At 38.2% G+C, this 19,632-nt stretch overlaps 2 protein-coding genes across 2 annotated transcripts in view; one reads left to right on the top strand and one right to left on the bottom strand.

Annotated features, from left to right (window-relative positions):
- Positions 1-19,632, top strand: part of RAB38 (RAB38, member RAS oncogene family) — a 157,342-nt gene that overhangs the window by 136,553 nt on the left and 1,157 nt on the right. The window lies entirely within an intron of this gene.
- Positions 5,285-19,632, bottom strand: part of CTSC (cathepsin C) — a 42,707-nt gene continuing 28,359 nt past the window's right edge. The window contains exons 5-7 of the mRNA XM_004385533.2: positions 16,505-16,620; positions 7,499-7,630; positions 5,285-6,086 (exon numbers count right to left, since the gene is read on the bottom strand). Coding sequence (XP_004385590.1) covers positions 5,584-6,086; positions 7,499-7,630; positions 16,505-16,620 — 751 coding nt within the window. The 3' untranslated portion in view covers positions 5,285-5,583. The remainder of the gene's footprint in view (positions 6,087-7,498; positions 7,631-16,504; positions 16,621-19,632) is intronic.

Below are 19,632 nucleotides of genomic sequence, written 5' to 3' on the forward strand. Positions count from 1 at the left end.
ACTCTCTATACCAAAAAATCAAAATTATCTCTTTAATTCAGTTTAACTTACTTTTTAAAGGTTTTTCTCTGTGAGTTTGTCAGTGTTCCTCTGAGGGCTTTTTTTTTTTTTTTTAAACATTTTTTACTGTGCATTAGGTGAAACTTTACGGAGTAAATTAGTTTCCCATTCGATAGGTTGTACATAAAGTGTTCCATGACATTGGTTTCATTTCTCACAATGTGTCAGCACTCTCCTCATTTTCATCCTAGCTTCCCCATTTCCTTTTGTCCTGATTTTCTACCCTTTCCTGCCTTCTCGTCTTTGCTTTTGGGCAAATGTTGCCCTTTTGATCTCCTATAAATGATTGTTCTAAGCAGTACATTCCTCTCAAGTGTTATTGTTTACTTTATGGGCCTGTCTATGGTTTGGCTGAAAGGTGATCTCTGGGAATGGCTTCAGTTCATTTGGGGTTTGGTTTTGTTTTTTTAGGGCCGTGGTCTCAGGGGTTCCTCCAGTCTCTGTCAGACCAGTAAGTCTGGTCTTTTTTTGTGAATTATATTTTTTGTTCTACAATTTTTCTCCCGCTCTGTCCAGGACTCCCTGTTGTGATCTCAGTCAGAGCGATCCATAGTGGTAGCTGAGCACCATCTAGTTTTGGTCTCAGGGTCATGTAGGCTGTGGTTCATGTGGTCCATTAGTCCTTTGGACTAATTGCTCACTTGAGTCTTTGTTTATAAAAACTGTACTTTCGATGAAGGTTTACAGAACAAATAGTTTCTCATTAAACAGTTAGTACACATATTGCCCTATGACAATGGTTAAAAACCCCACGACAGGTCAACACGGTCCCTTTTCAGCCATGAGTTCCCTATTACCAGCTTTCCTGTCCCCTCCTGGCTTCTAGTCCTTGTTCCTGGACTGTTGTGCCCCATTAGTCTCGTTTTGTTTTATGGGGCTGTCTAATCTTCGGCTGAATGGTGAACCTCGGGAATGACTTCATTACTGAGCTAAAAGGGTGTCTGGAGGCCCTACTCTTGGGGTTTCTCCACCTCTGTCAGTCCAGTAAGTATGGTCTTTTTTTTGTGAGTTAGAATTTTGTTCTGAATTTTTCTCCAGCTCTGTTCAGGAACCTTTATTGTGATCCCGGTCAGAGCAGTCAGTGGTGGTAGCCAGGCACCATCTAGTTGTACTGGACTCAGTCTGGTGGAGGCCGTGGTAGCTGTGGTCCATTAGTCCTTTGGACTAATCTTTTCCTTGTATCCTGTTCTCTTCATTCTCCCTTGCTCCTGAAGGGGTGAGACCAGTGGAGTATCTTAGATGGCTGCTCACAGGCTTTTAAGACCCCAGAGGCTACTTACCAAGGTAGAATGTAGAACATTTTCTTTATAAACTGTGTTATACCAATTGAGCTAGATGTTCCCCGAGACCATGGTCCCCATAGCCCTCCGCCCAGCAATTTGGTCCCTCAGGGAATTTGGAAATGTCTATGGAGCTTCCATGACCTTTCCTTGTAAAGTTGTGCTGGCTTCCCCAGTATTGTGTATTGTCTTACCCTTCAACAAAGTTATCACTGATCTATTGTCTGTTTAGTATTTCCCCCCACACACCTCCCATCCCTCATAACCAACAAAGATTGTTTTTTTGTGTGTAAACTTTTTCATGAGTTTTTACAGTAGAGGTCTCACACAATATTTGTCCTTTTGTGATTGACTTATTTCACTCAGTGTAATGTCCTCCAGTTTCATCCATGTTATGAGATGCTTCATAGATTCATCATTGTTCTTTATTGTTGCATAATACTCCATTGTGTGTATATACCATAGTTTGTTTATCCATTCATCTGTTGATGGACATCTAGTTTGTTTCCGTCTTTTTGGTATTGTGAACAATGCTGCAATGAACATGGGTGTGCATATGTCTATTCATGTGATGGCTCTTGTTTCTCTAGGATATATTCCTAGGAGTGGGATTGCTGGATTGTATGGTATTTCTATTTCTAGCTTTCTAAGGAAGCACTATATCATTTTCTCTCACTGGAGTCTTTTTCTCTCCTTTTTTTTGAAAAAAGAAATCTCCCAAGCCTTATTTCTCTAGAGGGCAGAGCTTGTTTATTAACACAATGTCTTAGCTGCTTCCCCTTAGCAAAAGATTGTTACAATATGTATTTAGAAAAAGATGACTTAAAAAATATTTATACAGTCCTTGCTGTGGGCCAAGCCACTGTTCCAAGTACTTTGCACATATGAATGTAATTACTCCTATGAAGTAGATACACATATCTCTTACTATCCAAATCTATTCGGTGCTTGAATTCAGTGGTTATAGGTTAAAAGAATTCAGTGAGCAAGTCTGGATGGCCAGGGAAACTGTAGTATCTGAATCTCACTTAGAAACGTGAATAGCCTGAATCAAAAAGAGCAAGTGACATCTTAAAAAACACAAATCCATTCGGTTCCTTTGTTGAGATGGCAAGAGTTTAGAGAGGAAGATTTCAGTCAGTGAAATGCATCTATAACATTTTCTCCATATTATAGACAACAAAACTGAAGCACAAGTAGATTCAATAAACTGCCTGAGGTTTCATAGTGAATTAAGTGGCAGAGCCAGAAATCTTATTCAGGCAGTATGGCTCTAGCGTCAATATTAAGACTGTGCTAGACTACCTAACTAAACTTTATTTTCCTCACCCTTGTGGTTTGGGCATATCCTCACTATGGCCTTTTTGGGAATGTCTTGGGGAGTGTCATAGATTGAACTTATTCCCAAAAAAATGTATGTCAACTTGGCTAGGCCATGATTCCCAGTATTGTGTGGCTGTCCACCATTTTGTGATCTGATGTGATTTTCCTACGTGTTGTAAATCCTATCTCTATGGTTAATGAGCAGGACTCAATCTACAAGATTAGGTTGTATCCTGAGTCAATCTCTTTTGAGATATAAAAGAGAGAAATGTGCAGAGAGACATGGGGACCTCCTACCACCAAGAAATCAGAGCTGGAGGCAGAGAGCATCCTTTGGACTCAGGACCCTGCGCTGAGAAGCTCCTACACCAGGGGAAGATTGATGACAAGGAACTTCCCCCAGAACCGACAGAGAAAGCCTTCCCCTGGAGCTGGCACCCTGAATTCAGACTTCTAGCCTCCTAGACCGTGAGAAAATAAACTGTTTGTTAAAACCATCCACTGGTGTTATTTCTTTTACCGCAGCACTAGATAACTAAGACAGGGAGGTAAGCCAGAGTTCCCATCCCATTTCTTCAAGAGCTCAACTTGTCAACAGACTTTGATGATATGTTCTATTAGCATTAACATAAGCAAATTTTAGGTAATAGCACTTGATGCTTTTTATACAGTTTAACAGTCTAATCACGTCTTGTGGAACCACAATATTCCGTTTAGTCACTGTCTTGAATGAATTTTGCTACCATGGATGAAACAAGTGATCCTTCCCTCTTAAAGAAATTAAGAAAATTAGACTCCCACAGGAGGTAAATCCAGGTTGAAATACAGTGTAACTTGAACTCTTGCTCTAAGCAATCCCACCTGCAACCTCTGAAAACTTAGGGACTCTTCAAACCACTGACTGCCCTCAACTAGTCGAACTTGTGGGGTCTAGCTTCCCAGTGAGATTTGCATCATACTCGTCTTTCAATATTTCCCCAAGTATTTAATGGATGATGCTGTTAGTGATTTTCTGTAAGAGCTCAGGCAGGGCCTTCCATGCAATTGTGCAAGAGTGTGGGCCCACTGCCTGTTCATCAGTTGTTCCCATATGTGCATCCTGACTGCATTCCAACTAGAGAACCAGAGGATAAAGTTTGCAGGTCAAGCAAAATCTTGTTTGTTATGCTGACAGGTACTATCTTTATCAATCTTTAGTTAAAAAAAAAAAAAATCAATTCATGTTTGATATAAAGTGTTCACACAGCAGCAAGGCTAAAATATAAATAAACTAAAATTACATTTAATCAGTAACAAAGAAAATATGCTTATTCGGACGCCTTCCAGATGATAAGGGCTCTGGCTATGCCTGCCATTAACAGCGTCTGCTTTCATGTCACCATAGGGTGAAAAGGTCCAAGGCATGTGGCAGTGTGCCAGGAGGTCCAGGAAGCCACACTTAAACATGGCACATACGCCTGGAATGCCACTTCAGTTCAAGGCGATTAAAAATGTCATTGTCGTGAATTACAATGCAAAAGGTACAAAGGTTCAAGACAAAATCCTGGCACTTAAAATGTCAAGGTGAAATTTCCCAGTAGGCAGCTAGTTTCTCTAGTGATTATGAATACTCTGGTAGAAGGGGCTGAGAGTCAGTGCTCTAAAGTGTTGAGGAGAGTTGAATTTAGAAGCTGAATTATGGCTTCATCACTTAGTAACTATGTGACCTTGCATGAGTCACTTCCCTTCTCAAGGCCTCAGTCTCCATCTATGCAAAACTGGATCCAGTTCCAAATTTCTCAAAGTTCCAAAAGGCTTGTGATTCTAACATGTTGCCATTTTGGAGCCCAGACTGCCTAACACACTCATCTTCCACATCATTTCTAATACATGCCATCGGTTTACTGAGCATAGAGGTTTAATACCCTTGTTGTTGTTAGGTGCGGTTGAATAGATTCCAGTTCATAGTGACCTCACGTGACAGAACAGAACTGCCCCGTAGAGTTTTCTAGGTTGTAATCTTTATGGGAGTAGATTACCAGATCTTTCTTCCTCAGAGCCACTGGGTGGGTTTAAATCGCCAACCTTTTGGTTAGTAGCTGAGCAATTAATGGTTGTACAACCAGGGCTCCTAGAGGCTTCATACCACTGCGAAATATCCCTTGAAGATAACAAGAGACATGTTCAAATCTCAAATGCTAACAATATTCCACTAATTAAGCTATTGTTGCTCACCAGTGGAAGCTATCCAATACTCCAAATGCAAGAAACACATCATATAAATTAGTTTAACCAATATCCAGATTTTATCTAAACTCCTACTTCTTTCCACTATGGCTTCTGGCTTATCAAATATTTAGGGATGACTTTAGAGGTAGGCCACCTGTCATAAAGGTCCACAGTTTGGTTTTGTTTTAAATTGAAGCACCCACAAACACTTTTTCTTCTTAAAGAAGTACTTACATCAGTAACAAAAGTGAATCTAACTGAAGAACTAAGTGGTGAAAATTCTCTTATGCACGCATATAAGTTATAGCACGTATCACTCGAACATTTACAAAGAATTTACAAAAAGTAATGAGCATTGCTACAGCTTCTTGTAATGTGCACAATGTAAAAATAAGGCGGAGCTTTCACAGAGATCTTTTTTTTTTTTTATTTTTAATATAGCTTCTGGTAGAATTACAAATCATTAGCAACATCCCTTTCTTCACAGTCCTGTTAAAATCTCATTTAAATGAGTTCTTAGAAAAAAGTACGCCAGTGGCTGATGGGGAGGTATACTGTCATCAAAGTAGGTTTTGATTTTAAAGGCAAAAAGTCTTCATAGGAATCTATTTGTAATCATTGGAAAATACTGCTATAAAAGTTTCAACTCTATTAGTAACTCAAGCTCATTTCTGATTGATAGTTGTTGTTATGAAATACTGAGAGATATACTCTATAACTTAGGAATTGGTGTGGCTGCCAATGCTATGCTCTCAATTCCACACTCATCTGTTCCTCTGCGGATCCTGAAGTAGCCATCTTCACCCCAGGTGGTGCCCCAGCTGTTTTTAACAATCCAATAATCTAGCCCAGAGGCCGAGTCAGTGCCATAGCCGACAAGCAGAACTGCATGATTAGTCAGCTCAAAGGGGTTGAAAGGATCTCTCAGACCAGTGTGGTAGTAGATCCCCTTGTGATAGTGGAGGAAGTCATTGTAGACTTCAAAGGAAACTGCCATGGGCCCATGACTGACCAGCTCAAGCTTCATCAGAGCTTCATTGCAGCCCCCATAGAAACCTCCCACATAGTGGTAATCAGAGGTGTAGTAACGAAAGCAGTCCTTCCCCACTTTGCATGGAGAATCAGTGGCTGTGTAGGGGAAACAGTCCTCTTCCACCAGCCCAAAATCTTGGGCATACTTTCCTGCGATGAGATATGGGAAGCCACCTTCACAGCCTGAGGATGAATAACATGCACAGTTATCATTCCTCTCTTAGAGACGGGTACAGGAGAAATTGTTCATTTCTTATACTTTTCTGTTCCAGTTAATTCTTTAAGCTACCTGTGAAAGCTGACTTAGCTTAAATGTCATTTCATTCATCCATCCATTTAGCCATCTAGTTAACCATCCTATCACCCTCAGCCATTTAACAGATAGTTATTCGGCACCTAACATGGGAAGATGCTATAACACAGTGGTTAAGCGGGCAGGCTCTGATGGCTGACTACACAGGGTCAAATCCAAAGCTGTGTGGATTTCTCTTCTTTGTACCATCATTTACTTATCTGAAAAATAATAGAGTGTAATAGTACCTCCTTTGTAGGATTTAATTAGTTACCCTATGTAAGGACATAAAATAAGCATTCAATAATGTTAGCTATTACTATATGAGACACCATTCCTAGGCTCTTTCTCAAAAAAGTTCTCCCTGCAGAAAAATCTAAATCAGGCCCTCATCTCCTCCTGCTAGTCCCGGCCCTATTACACACACTCATAACCCTATACTTTCTTTTCATTGTTCTTCTCACTAGTATAATTTTATTTGTGCTGATGTAATCATCTATTTAATTGTCCACTGCCCTCACTGTAAGCTTCATGAGGGTAGGGACCGTCATGATACATTACAGCCTCCAGGGCTTAGCAATCACAGGGTTGATTTTTAATAAGTATTTCAGAAAGAATGAAAGGCTCACTGACAAATAACGATTCACCACACTGGAAGGCAGTTTCAATGGTTAGCTAAACAACTTTACAGTGGCCATAGATGGGGTCTATAGCAGAAAACATTAAAATTGGAATGTTTCTCCTTGAACAAATTCCAGCTGGGCCTTCTATATACATTACATATTACCTGTTCCGAAAGGGTAAGCACAGAATTTAAAAATTCTCCTAGAGATAAATCAGTGCCTTAGTATGGATTTAATAGGAATGAGGTTATGGAGTGAAACCTCAGAACGGTGTGGCCTTCAAAATGTTATACAACTTCTTTGTGCTTGTTCCTTGTCTATAAACAGTAATTATACCTTCTACTTCTCAGAGTTTTGAGCATTGTTAGGTAATGAATGTAAGAGGCTTCTAAGATTCAGACAGGCCCTGACGAGGCCTGATTTAGGTTTTTCTGCAGTGAGGATTCAGGGAGGACTTCTGTGAGAAAGAACCTAGGCATGGTGTCTGGCTATTTAGCTGGGATGATACAGTGAGTTCCACGAGAACCGTCGACTAATAAGTGATGAACCAGAACCTGCACCCAGGTTTTCTGACTACAAACACTGTGTTCTCTCCACTATACCATCCTTTGTTTTTGCCAACAATGGCCCACTACACACAGGTAAAGGTCATAGAACAGTGCTTGTAATACAGCACTTACCTTGAGCGTACTGGCTGCAAGACACAACCTCCTGAGGACTCAAGATCGGGGTCTGAGAATTGTTGGTTAATATACGGAGTCTTGCTTCCAGCATACCCATAGAAGCAAATGAGTAGCAGCTCCCACAAGATGCTAGTGATAAAAAAAGAAAAAGATACATAACCAAAGAGGCGTCTGAAGCCCTCACAAGAAATCACAGATAAACCTGAGCAAATAGGTACATTGATATGTTTCTACTAACTGCTGCTGCTATTGTTCATAGGATCACCACAATATAGAGGATTCAATCAACAAACATTATTGCACTCACAGGCAAACTTAAATGGGCTTTCCTTGAAAATATTTAAGCAACTTAAAAAAAAAACCTACTAATTTCTTAGAATCATTTAACAGTATTCTTGATAATGAAGACATTATTTATGTGTGCAACAGTCTGAGGCATCAGGTTGAGAGAAACTATGGAGAGATACATTTGTGCTGAGCTTTTAAATAGCTCTAGAGCAGCATTTTCCACAGAGTGTTGAGTGGAACTAACACCAAGAATGGCTTATGTGGTGTAGAGAGTTGTATTTTACCAAGGTTAAGGTGGCAAAATATAACAAAGCTCAAGAAAGACAAGAGACTGATTACAACGATGGATATGGGATTTAAGAAGAGCAATGAGGAAGTGAGGACATGAGGTAGATGGGGGTAGTGAAATGAGGATAGACAGGTTCTAACGTCTGCTGTAAGGAGCCCTCATGGTGCAGTGGTTAAGCGCTTGGCTGTGACCAAAAGGTCAGCAGTTTGAACCCACCAGCTGCTCCACAGCAGAAAGAAGTAGCAATCTGCTTCCATAAAGACTACAGCCTTGGAAACCCTATGGGGCACTATAGGCTCACTATGAGTTAGAACTGACTCAACGACAACAGGTTTGGTTTTTTGGTAATGTCCACTGTACGGCTACAAAAAAACAACAAACTATTGCCATCAAGTTGACGTATGAGTATATAGTCCCTTTAAAATTCCTCCCAAGAGGATAGAGAAATATGAGAAGTAGTTGGGTGGTGGTAAGGGAGAGAAGAGAAGAAAACAGCTTTATTTAACACCTGGATGCTCTGGCAAAGATAAAATATCTTTACTTAAGAAGCATCTGCTAGGAATATAGTTGTTATCTCAAGAGAAGAAAAAAAACTGTATTAGTAAATTATATTAAAAAATATTTATATTTATTTTTTTGTTTCTTCAAAATATATGTAGATAAAAGAAATGAAATATACCTAAGAAAATATGATATATATTTAACAATACTGAGACTTTCACTTATTTGATTCTAGAAAGAAAATAATATAATTTTAATATCTCTATTATTATATAGCCTCTTTCATCTCTGCCACTGATAGAAATTCTACATGAGGATATGCTTTACCAAGTCTAAGATGTTGGCATTAAATCCAGTTATACACAATTAATACATTATTCATGTTACCAATATATTAGTTACTGAATTATTTAAATGCAGAACACTCCCTTATGCATGTAAAATAAGATTTATGAACAGTTATACAATTAAAAAAAAAAAAACTCCTACATAAAGAGAAGTCTCTCTTTGTTCTCTTTAGTACATCTGAACTTGGTAATTTAGTAACTTCCTTCATTAGAGAAAAGCACATTCAAAGGAACATTATTCACTCAAAAATATTAACTGGGGGCTCTGTTTTCTCCTACTCCAGGCAACTTTTGATTCATGTCCCTCCCTGAGTGCAAAGGAAAGCCAGGACACTCCATGCTCAGCCTCCAACAAAACTCTATTTGATTTACTTATGTTGTTTTCCACAAACTAAACTGTGAATTTCCTTGAGTGTTCACAGGAAATGTGTTTTCTTCACCTTGGTATGTGACACAGTGAAGAAACTCTATGCATGCTTGTAGAAAGAACAAACCAAGGAATGAGCAAGTGGATAAATATGTACTTACAGGAAACACAGTGAATTCAATTGTAACACTCAGCCTTCACTTGTTCCTAACCTCCAGGTAGGGCAGAGGCCCTAGGTCCCAATGTGAACCTCTTCTAAGTTGTTAAACAATACCATAAGGTCTTGGACTTAGAGTCTACTACAGCCCTAATTCTCCTTAACTGCTTATATTTCTGATGTTTCCCAAAATTCTCCTTCTAAGAATCTCCAGTTTATCAATATCATGTATAGCTTTTGCTGCTAGAAGGGGTCTTAGAATTAATCTAGTGTCCAACCTACTGACTTGACAATGAGTACACTGAGATTCAGAAACGAGCTGTGACCTGTCTAAGGTCCTACAGCTAAGAGGTGGCAGGGACGACTGACTACATGTCTTCTAATACAGGCCTAGGGTCCTTTATAGTTAATAGGTCTTTCTTTACTTTAAAGAACTCTCATATTTTCTTTTAACTTATACTTGTTGTTGTTAGAAACCATCCAAATAATACTACCATTAAGAGCCCTCTTTGAAATGATGAAATGTCAAAGAACTGGTTGAGAGACAGTAAACAGTCAAAGCCACTGTTACTTTCATAGGACACCAAGGCCTTATAACAAAGAACATTACCTCAAGAGAGTATGGAAACTACCCCATGTTGGCCATCTAGCTTTCTTGGCCCATAAAATCATGTAAAAAATCTCTCAGGATATTAACCATTGTTACTGTTGTAGTTAGGTGCCATTGAGTTGGTTCTGACTCATAGGGACCCTATGCAAAACAGAAGGAAACACTGCCCAGTCCTGCACTATTCTCACAATCATTATGTTTGAGCCCACTGTTGAAGCCACTGTGTCAATCCATCTTGTTGAGGGTCTTCCTGTTTTTCACTCACCCTCTACTCTAACAAGCATGACATACTTCTCCATGGACTAGTCCCTCCTGATAACATGTCCGAGATACGTGACACGAAGTTTTGCCATCCTTTCTTCTAATGAGCATTCCGGCTTTATTTCTTCCAAGATAGATTTGTTGGGTCTTCTGGCACTCTGTGGTATATTCAGTATTCTTCCCCAACATCATAATTCAAAGGCATCAACTCTTCTGCAGTCTTCCTTATTCACTGTCCAGCTTTCGCATGCATGTGAGGCAACTGAAAATACCACAGCTTGGGTCAGGCGCATCTTAGCCCTCAAAGTGACATCTTTGCTTTTCAACACTTTAAAGAGGTCTTTTGCAGCAGATTTGCCAAAAGCAATATCATTTGATTTCTTGACTGCTGCTTCCACGGGTGTTGACTGTGGATTCAAGTAAAATAAAATCCTTGACAACTTCAGTATTTTCTCCATTTATCATGATGTTGCTTATTGGTCCAGTGGTGAGGAATTTTGTTTTATGTTGAGGTGTAATCCATACGGAAGGCTGTAGTCTTTGATCTTCATCAGTAAGTGTTTCAAGTACTCTTCGCTTTAAGCAATGAAGGTTGTGTCATCTGCATATCACACATTGTTAAGGAGTGTTCCTCCAATTCTGATGCTGTGTTCTTCTTCATATAGTCCAGCTTCTCAGATTACATGCTCCCTATAATCCAAATTCACTGCCGTCGAGTAGATTCTGACTCATAGTGAGCCTACAGGACAGAGTAGAACTGCCCCACAGGGTATCCAAGTCTGAAATCTTTACGGAAGCAGACTGCCACATCTTTGCCTGCAGAGCAGCTACTAGGTTCAAACTGCTGACTTTTTGGTTAGCTCAGTGTCCAGACTGTATAAATATGGTGAAAGGATACAACCCTGACACACACCTTTCCTGATTGTAAACCAAGCAGTAATCGTTGTTCTGTGTGAATGACTGCCTCTTGGTCTACGTACAGGTTCTACATGAGCACAATTAAGTGTTTTGGAATTCCCATTCTTCGCAATGTCATTCGTAGCTTGTTACGATTCACACAGTCAAATGTCTTTGCATACTCAATAAAACACAGATAAACATCCTTCTGGTATTCTCTGCTTTCAGCCAAGATCCACCTGACATCAACAATGATATCCCTCACTCCACATCCTCTTCTGATCTGGCTTGTATATCTGGCAGGCCCCTATCAATGTACTGATGCAACCATTTTTGAATGATCTTCGGCAAAATTTTACATGCGTGTGATATAATGATATTGTTCAATAATTTCTACATTCTGTTTGATCACCTTTTTTTGAAATGGGCACAAATATGGATCTTTTCCAGTTGGTTGGACAGACAGTTGTCTCCCAAATTTCTTGGCATAGATGAGTGTTTCCAGTGTTGCATCCATTTGTTAAAACATCTCAATTGGTACTCCGTCAATTCCTGGAGCCTTGTTTTTTGCCAACACCTTCAGTGTAGCTTGGACTGCTTCCTTCAATATCATTGTTTCTTGATCATATGCTACTTCCTCAAAGGGTTGAACGTCGACCAATTCTTTTTGGTACAATGACTCTATATATTCCTTCCATCTTCTTTCAATGCTTCCTGTGTCGTTCAATATTTGATGTCTGTCAGTTTGTCATACTGTGGTGGCTTGTATGTTGCTGTGATGCTAAGAGCTATGTCGCCAGTATTTCAAATGCTAGCAGGGTCACCCATGTTGGACAGGTATCAGCAGAACTTGCAGACTAAGACAGACTAGGAAGGAGGATCTGGTGGTCTACACCAAAAAAAAAATAATTGACCAGTGAAAACCTTATGAATAGCAGCAGAACATTGTCTGATATGGTGCCGGCAGATGAACCTCTCAGGTTGGAAGGCACACAAAATACAACTGGGGAAGACCTGCCTCCTCAAAGTGGAGTCAATCTCAATGATGTAGATGGCGTAAAGCTTTCAGGACCTACATTTGCTGATGTGTAATGACTCAAAATGAAAAGAAATAGCTGCAAACCATTAATAATCAGAACATGGACAGTACAAACTATGAATCTAGGAAAATTTGAAGTCATCAAAAATGAAATGCATAAAGATCACTATCTTAGGCATTAGTGAGCTGAAATGAACTGATGTTAGCCATTTTGAATTGGAAATCATATGGTCTACTACGTCAGGAATGACAAATTGAAGAGGAATGGTCTTGCATTCATCATCCAAAAGAACATTTCCAGAACTATCCTTAAGTACAATGCTGTCAGTGATAGGATAATATCCATACACCTGCAAGGAAGACCAGTTAATATGATCATTATTCAAATTTATGCACCAACCAGTAATGACAAAGGTGATGAATTTTAAGATTTTTACCACTCTCTGCAGTCTGAAATTGATTGAACATGCAATCAAGGTACATTAATAATTACTGGTGATTGGAATGCAAAAGTTAGAAACAAAGAAGAAGGATCCGTAGTTGGGAAATATGGCCTTGGTGATAGAAACGACATCGGAGTTTGCATGATAGAATTTTGCAAAATCAACGACTTATTCATTACAAATATGTTTTTTCAACAACATGTACGGCAACTATACACGTGGACCTTGCCAGATGGAATACACAGGGATCAAATCAATGACATCTGTGGAAAGAGACAACGGAGAAGCTCAATATCATCAGTAAGAACAAGGCAGAACAAGGCTGACTACGGAACACACCATCAATTGCTCACGTCCAAGTTCAAGTCAAAGCTGAAGAAAATTTAAAAAAGTGCACAAGGGCCAAAGTACGACCTTGAGTATATTCCACCTGAATTTGCAGACTATCTCAAGCATAGATTTGACACATTGAACACTAATGACCAAAGACCAGATGAGTTGTGGCATGACATCAAGGACATCATACATGAAGAAAGCAAAAGCTAATTAAAAAGACATGAAAGAAAGAAAAGACCAAAATTGATGTCAGAACAGACTGTGAAACTTGCTCTTGATCACAGAGTAGCTAAAGTGAAAGGAAGAAATGATCATGCAAAAGAGCTAAACAGATGATTTCAAGGGTCAGCTTGAGGACACAAAGTAAAGTATTATAAAGAAATGTGCAAAGACCTGAAGTTAGAAAGCCAAAAATGAAGAACACACTCGGCATTTCTCAAGCTGAATGAAAACAATTCAAGCCTCGAGTTGCAATATTGAAGAATTCTATGGGCAAAATATTGAATGATGCAGGAAGCATTAAAAGAAGATGGAAGGAATACAAAGTCACTGTACCAAAAAGAATTGGTTGACATTCAATTATCCATTCAACCCCCATTATCTGACCATCCAGCACCTTAGAAAGGCCAAGCCTCAGTACATTCAGGGGCTCAGAAAGTGTTCTGTTAACAGAGAAATCACAGCAATGAGGAAAGAAGATAACCCTCCTCAAGCCCTGACTTTCCCAGAAGAATGTGTCGGCTGTCAAGGTAATTAATGCCTCTTTTCAAAAGACAGGGTCAGAGACTAAATTCTAAAAGAACCATTATCCCTTAAGAAGACTAGAATGCAATAAAGAAAAATAAGTGGATCTGGCCCAGCTGGAGTTCTGCAGTAATCTGATTTCCACAATCTCAAATAGACAATTTGATTTTTATATAGCTTAACTATCTCGAGCTGCACCTTCCAACAGTGGCGAGCACACTGAAGAGGTGTGGGGGTTGCAGTAAGGAATTGGGATTCTATGTGAGCCAGGGTAAGTCACTTGACCTTTCGGGCATTTCTTTTTTCCTGTGTATAAAATGAGTACAGTGGGGTAGAAAGTTAAAGGTCACTGCCTTCCAGCTCTAATAATATAAATAGTACCAAGACTTAAATGGAATAGATTTTTAACATAAGGAAAACACCGAGCACTTACTAATTAATGTGACCTATAAGAGACACTACCCTTATCTCTTAAAGATACAGTAAAAATAAGGCAGGACAGCTGAGAGAAGAGCAAAGAAAAGTCCATTTCATCCAATTTCCTAGCTTCTTTTCTCCCTCACACTTCGAGTAAGCTTATCTATAAGCCTAGTAAATAAAGCTGCTTTCAAGTGTAAAGGTAAAACCTCATTTGCCCTCCTAATACTTCTGTTTTCTTTACCCTTGATTTGCTCTCTGAAAAGTTGTGAATTCCTTTAACTGAGGCTAATTCTGAATTCTAAGCTATATAGCACACTGATATTACTAAAGTTAGTGGAAATTTCCAAATAGGCCAGTTAACAGGAAGAGAAAATGATTAGCCGTTTACCAACTTAAAGTACAGAAAACCAAAAGGAAGTCAAAAGAGGAGCCTTTAACTGCATTATTTTCTCAAGCATCTGACAAGATACTAAAGATGAAGGGTCAATTAAAAAGCAATTAATCCATCAAAGCTCTCTGCTTTTAAATTGTCTGTGTCTGTACAAACCATTCGTAATAACAACTCCAAGAATAGAAAACATTGCAGACAATAATAGCTTTTACCCAGACTACCAGAAAACCAATGTCAAAGAATTTGGCTTTAGTATTTCTAATTTCCTTTTCCTGAATTATTGTCTCATATTACTAGTCAATCATATCTTTCAGGAAGTGAATGCAACTAAACTTTTCTATTTTCTCCAACGCTCCCACTCAGTTCTAAACACACTTTATTAAATCAGTTATCATATGTACTTTAATTTTTTGCTTGATTATCTTACTAAACTATAAATATCTAGGACAAGGTCTGTATAGTCTCTGTAATTAAAAAAAAAAAATTCCTACACATTAGGTATTCTATATATAACAACAAAAACAATACAATAGTATAGCTCATATTATTGAGGGCTAACTATTTGCCAGGCCCTGTGCTCAACACTTGAGATGCATTATTTACTTAATCCTCACAAACAGGCATAGAATGTCTGTTTGATGACAGAGTAAATTTTAATCCTCTCTTCACGAAAGAGAAGGAAGGGAAGGATCTTAGGATTTACACTTCTCCAAAGCTGAAGATTCCAGAACTACTGATGCCAAGACTAAGAATTGAGACCCCTGGTGTCAGGTGAGTGATAGGAAGCCTGCTGACATCATGCTTTGTCAAAATGCTGCACATTCAAAACACTCTACAAGAATTCAATGTTGAGAAGAATTCAATGTTGGGAGAGGCTGTTTATTACTGAATTTTTAGAAAAAGGGGAGAAAAATTTATCTTTGGGTGTTATTAACTTATAGTCCTCCAAGGAGACGCTAATCAGAATGTTTCCAGATAGCAATTACTACACCTATTTTATAGTAACAAATCAGTCATGCATACTATGATTATCTTCAAAATGAGCTTAGATGTTATAAACCGGAGTACTGCATAAATGATTTTCCAAGTTATTGTTGGCTAAAACTTAGCATAACAGTGTAATTTTCTGTCAAGAGAGCAATTAGAGGAAGAGTTATTAAGTCAACTCATACTATATCAAATTTCTGAAAATCACTGATAAAATGCAATTATAATGGACCTTTTGGCAAACCTGGGTTCTGCCCACAGGACTCTAATCAAGAAGCCCAGTTAATACTTAGCATCAAATATCGTATTCTGGTATAAATTGAAAGGTTCTCATACAGCTAAAAAAAAAAAAAAAAGCCAACTTTATAAGAAAAAAATTGAAGGACCTATTTTCTGGGCTTATGTAGTAATTAAAGACTAAATGATGGAGATGGGGACACAGAGTAGAAAGCAAAGAAGGATTCCAGAAACCACTTGCAGAAGGAAGATCAATTTTATAATTCAAGTCATGGGAGTTATTCCTGGCTAAAATCTTCTTAGATTCACATTTAAAATAGTATACAGCACTAATTGCTGGATGCAGTTCTTGGTTTCCACATGAGTTACTCCTACTAGGAGGGAAAAATGAGTTTGTCTTACATGTCCACTCTGCTTATTGGCACTAGCTAACTGGATAATATATTCAGAACGATTATTAGGAAATGCTGAGCTCAATTATAAAGATTATCTTTTACCAAAGTCTGCCATGGATACAAAAGGAAGAAGTGGGAATTCATGGCCTTACTATATTTTCCATTCCTCTATTGATGTGGAAAATGCCCATTTCATCTCTTTATCCCCAGAATCTATTCAGGAGCCTGATACGTAAAAAACATTAAATAAGTATTTCAGAATGAATTAATAGAAAATAAAAAATTTTTTTTTACCTTGGTTTCGAACAGGGCTAACAAAGTTGATACCATGAACATTTCTCCAGTCCCAAGATGCTGGCAAATGTAAAATCTTTTGTTGTATTTCATTGTTCACTGGCGCCGGTTTGGGCCTAGGATGGAAGTATAGGTTTGACATTAATGAACAGTCTTTCCTTTGAGGATGATTTCTTAAATCTCTAAGTCCATGATTTCAACTGTTGGCTGGGATGTAGATTCAGACCCAAAGAACACTTGTCTCATGAGTGTTTCAATGTGTCTTTCGCTAAGTTGTATGAACAGCTTTCATTATTCACTTTCTTTTCCACAAACAGTCCTTTTTACCTATGTAATGACAGTGGTTTTGAACATCACTATGGTTTAGTATGCCCAAACAGCTGCACTCAAATACTCACTTTTGATAGATTTTGACCAAGAGAGGAGATACAGGAAGTTGAGGATGGCATAAAAAGGGTACAGAGAAATGGAGGAATAGCTGATGTTTGACTTATAGCTGATGTTTGTTGGTGGCAATGGAGTGGCTGGAAAAGAAGTCAAGTAGGCACAGAAATAAAAGATCTAAGTAAGAAGTCAGTAGACAAGCTCCACAAACAATAGATAAAACTGTTTCATCATTACAGAACTACACTTTACATGATGTGATTATAAAATGAGACACACAGAGGAAAGTTGACTGGGCCTATGAATGGCTAGACATTTTCTAGAAATAAGAAAATTTCTATTCTACAAGCCTCTCTATATTAGAGATTAAGCAAACAAAAAAATTATAGCACTTTAGCTCTATACTCACTAAACTTCTTAAAGTTTCGTAGAGCCCATCAAATGCTGTGTTCCAAATTTTTGTGCTGATGCTCCTTAGAACCTTCCCCTTAAAGTTCTTCCCTAACTTCTAATTTTAAGGACTGCTCACATATCAACCCCCACCCATTAGCCCCCAACACCAACCCACTTCCTCTATGGTCCCTCAACACTTTTGTTAGGGTAAAAGATTTATTTTTCTGCCACTGTAAATTACTTGAATTTCTTATTCAACTTCTCATCATCACACCACACTGTTCTAAAGTTTTTAGTGGTTACTCAGTTGGTTTTTACCAAGTTCCAATTTAGTCACTGGCAAAGATTCTTTCTGGACTTCTTCATGCCCTCTGCAACTATTCCCAAGCGGTTCCCTCTCTCTTGTACACTTCTCTGAGAGACGATACAAGTGAATGCTATGACAAAATGCAAGTGAACAGAACAAAGAGAGAAAAAATGACTCACTCAAGTGTAGCAATCATAACACTAACAATTGTAAAGAACAGACAGCATATTCCAGACAGAAATATCAATTCATTTTTCACTAAAGTACTTTTCTAGGCCAGGGACGTTGCTAGAAGTTTTATGATACAGAGATGAATATGAGGTTATCTTCAACTATACAAAAGACTTTCACTATATAAAAGACAACATTAAGAGATAGCAAATATACAGAAATTACTATAATAAATACAAAAATGTTAATAATAATGTAAATATTCTTTAAAACATACAACTTGAAGAATACCCAAGTATTATTGGAATAACCAGGCCACATACAATGCTATATTTTATAGATAGTTTTACAGAGAGTGGGAGGAAAAAAATAAAACTTCTTCTGAGCTTTATGAATAAAAACTAGGATGCAAATAAATTTTAGAAAGAAATGAAACAGTTTCTGCTATTCCAGATTGAAAGGCCAAAAGATTCAATCAATCACACTGGTTAATATCAATAATTATTATCAATAATCAATATTATCAATATGTATCATTCAATCAGTATTAACTGATTGTCTTGTGTGTACCTAAGGATATATTAAGTAATATGAAGGATAAAACAAGAAGTTTGGCAGCATGATGTAATTTCAGAGCGTTTGTTTCGGAGTTAGATGCACCTGCTACAAATGGCTTCACCACTTACTTTTAAAGAGCTTAGCATTACAAAACTTCAGCCTATTAAAATGGGAATTATCCTATCTACCTCAAAGAGTCATGAAAATTCAATACAATAATGATTATAAAGTGCTTAGAACAATGCCTGATTAATCCTTAATAAATAGCAGCTATTATGATGTAACTACCATCATCATTATCCAAATCACTGCATTATTAAGAGAATTAAATAAGATGCTGACACATTTAAGTTAATATATGACATGAAACAGACACTCAAATGTTACCTTATTTCTTCCTATCATTCTGTAAGGGAGAGTGTTTACTCATCAATGTGTGTGCGCACACACACATACAAACACAAAGCAAAAACAATGTGAGAACTGAGATTTAATGGTGCGAAAATGAAGAGACTGAAACAGGAGTTTGAGGGATGGAGAAGTCAGAATTGCAAACATTTTAAGTTGACTGCACATTAGTGGCTCTTAATCCTTTGGACCCAGACTCTTTAAGAGTCTCATAAAAGCTCTAGACTCAGAGATACATTTAGAAAACGCTAAATCTGGTCTATAACTTCAACATTTCACAGACCCCCCACCCCAAACCTCAGGTTAAGAATCTCTCTTTGAGAGTTTCAATCCTGTCACTGGATTTTTACAACAGAACCAATTTATATACAAATGCTAATGAAAACCAGGCAGCTAGACCATAATGTCTGCTTCACTAGACCATAATGTCTGCTTCACTATTTCCAACTACATTCAATCCCATCTCCTAATCTTAAACCTTTTAGCCTTAAAAGCAGTCCTTCTCTAAAACAAAAGTGGTTGAGTGGAGGAAAGAAAACCCCAAGCATAAAAAGAGTTCCTCAGAAACATGGCACGTGACACGTGGCAAAGAAGTGTGTATGAGGCTCAGATTCTGAGGCAGAGGCCGTGAGTCTCCCTAGACCCCAATGCTAATGAGAATGGAGCACTCACTCCTCTGGGTGCATGCTTCCAATCCTGTTGCTGACCAGGTCTCATCTTCCTGTCTCACTCAAACACACTACTACTATTACTGTTACTCCTTTTAGTGATCCTGAGAAGGGGATATTTTATATTCTTTTTTCTAAATTCTCTTCACCACAGCATCTCATGGGACTAGAAATCCCTTAGAATACACTTTGAGAACTACTATATAAGGCTTTTTTCAGAAAGGGGTAGAAGTATGGAA

Source organism: Trichechus manatus, unplaced genomic scaffold (genome assembly GCF_000243295.1).
Source record: "Trichechus manatus latirostris isolate Lorelei unplaced genomic scaffold, TriManLat1.0 scaffold00140, whole genome shotgun sequence".
NCBI lineage: Eukaryota > Metazoa > Chordata > Mammalia > Sirenia > Trichechidae > Trichechus > Trichechus manatus.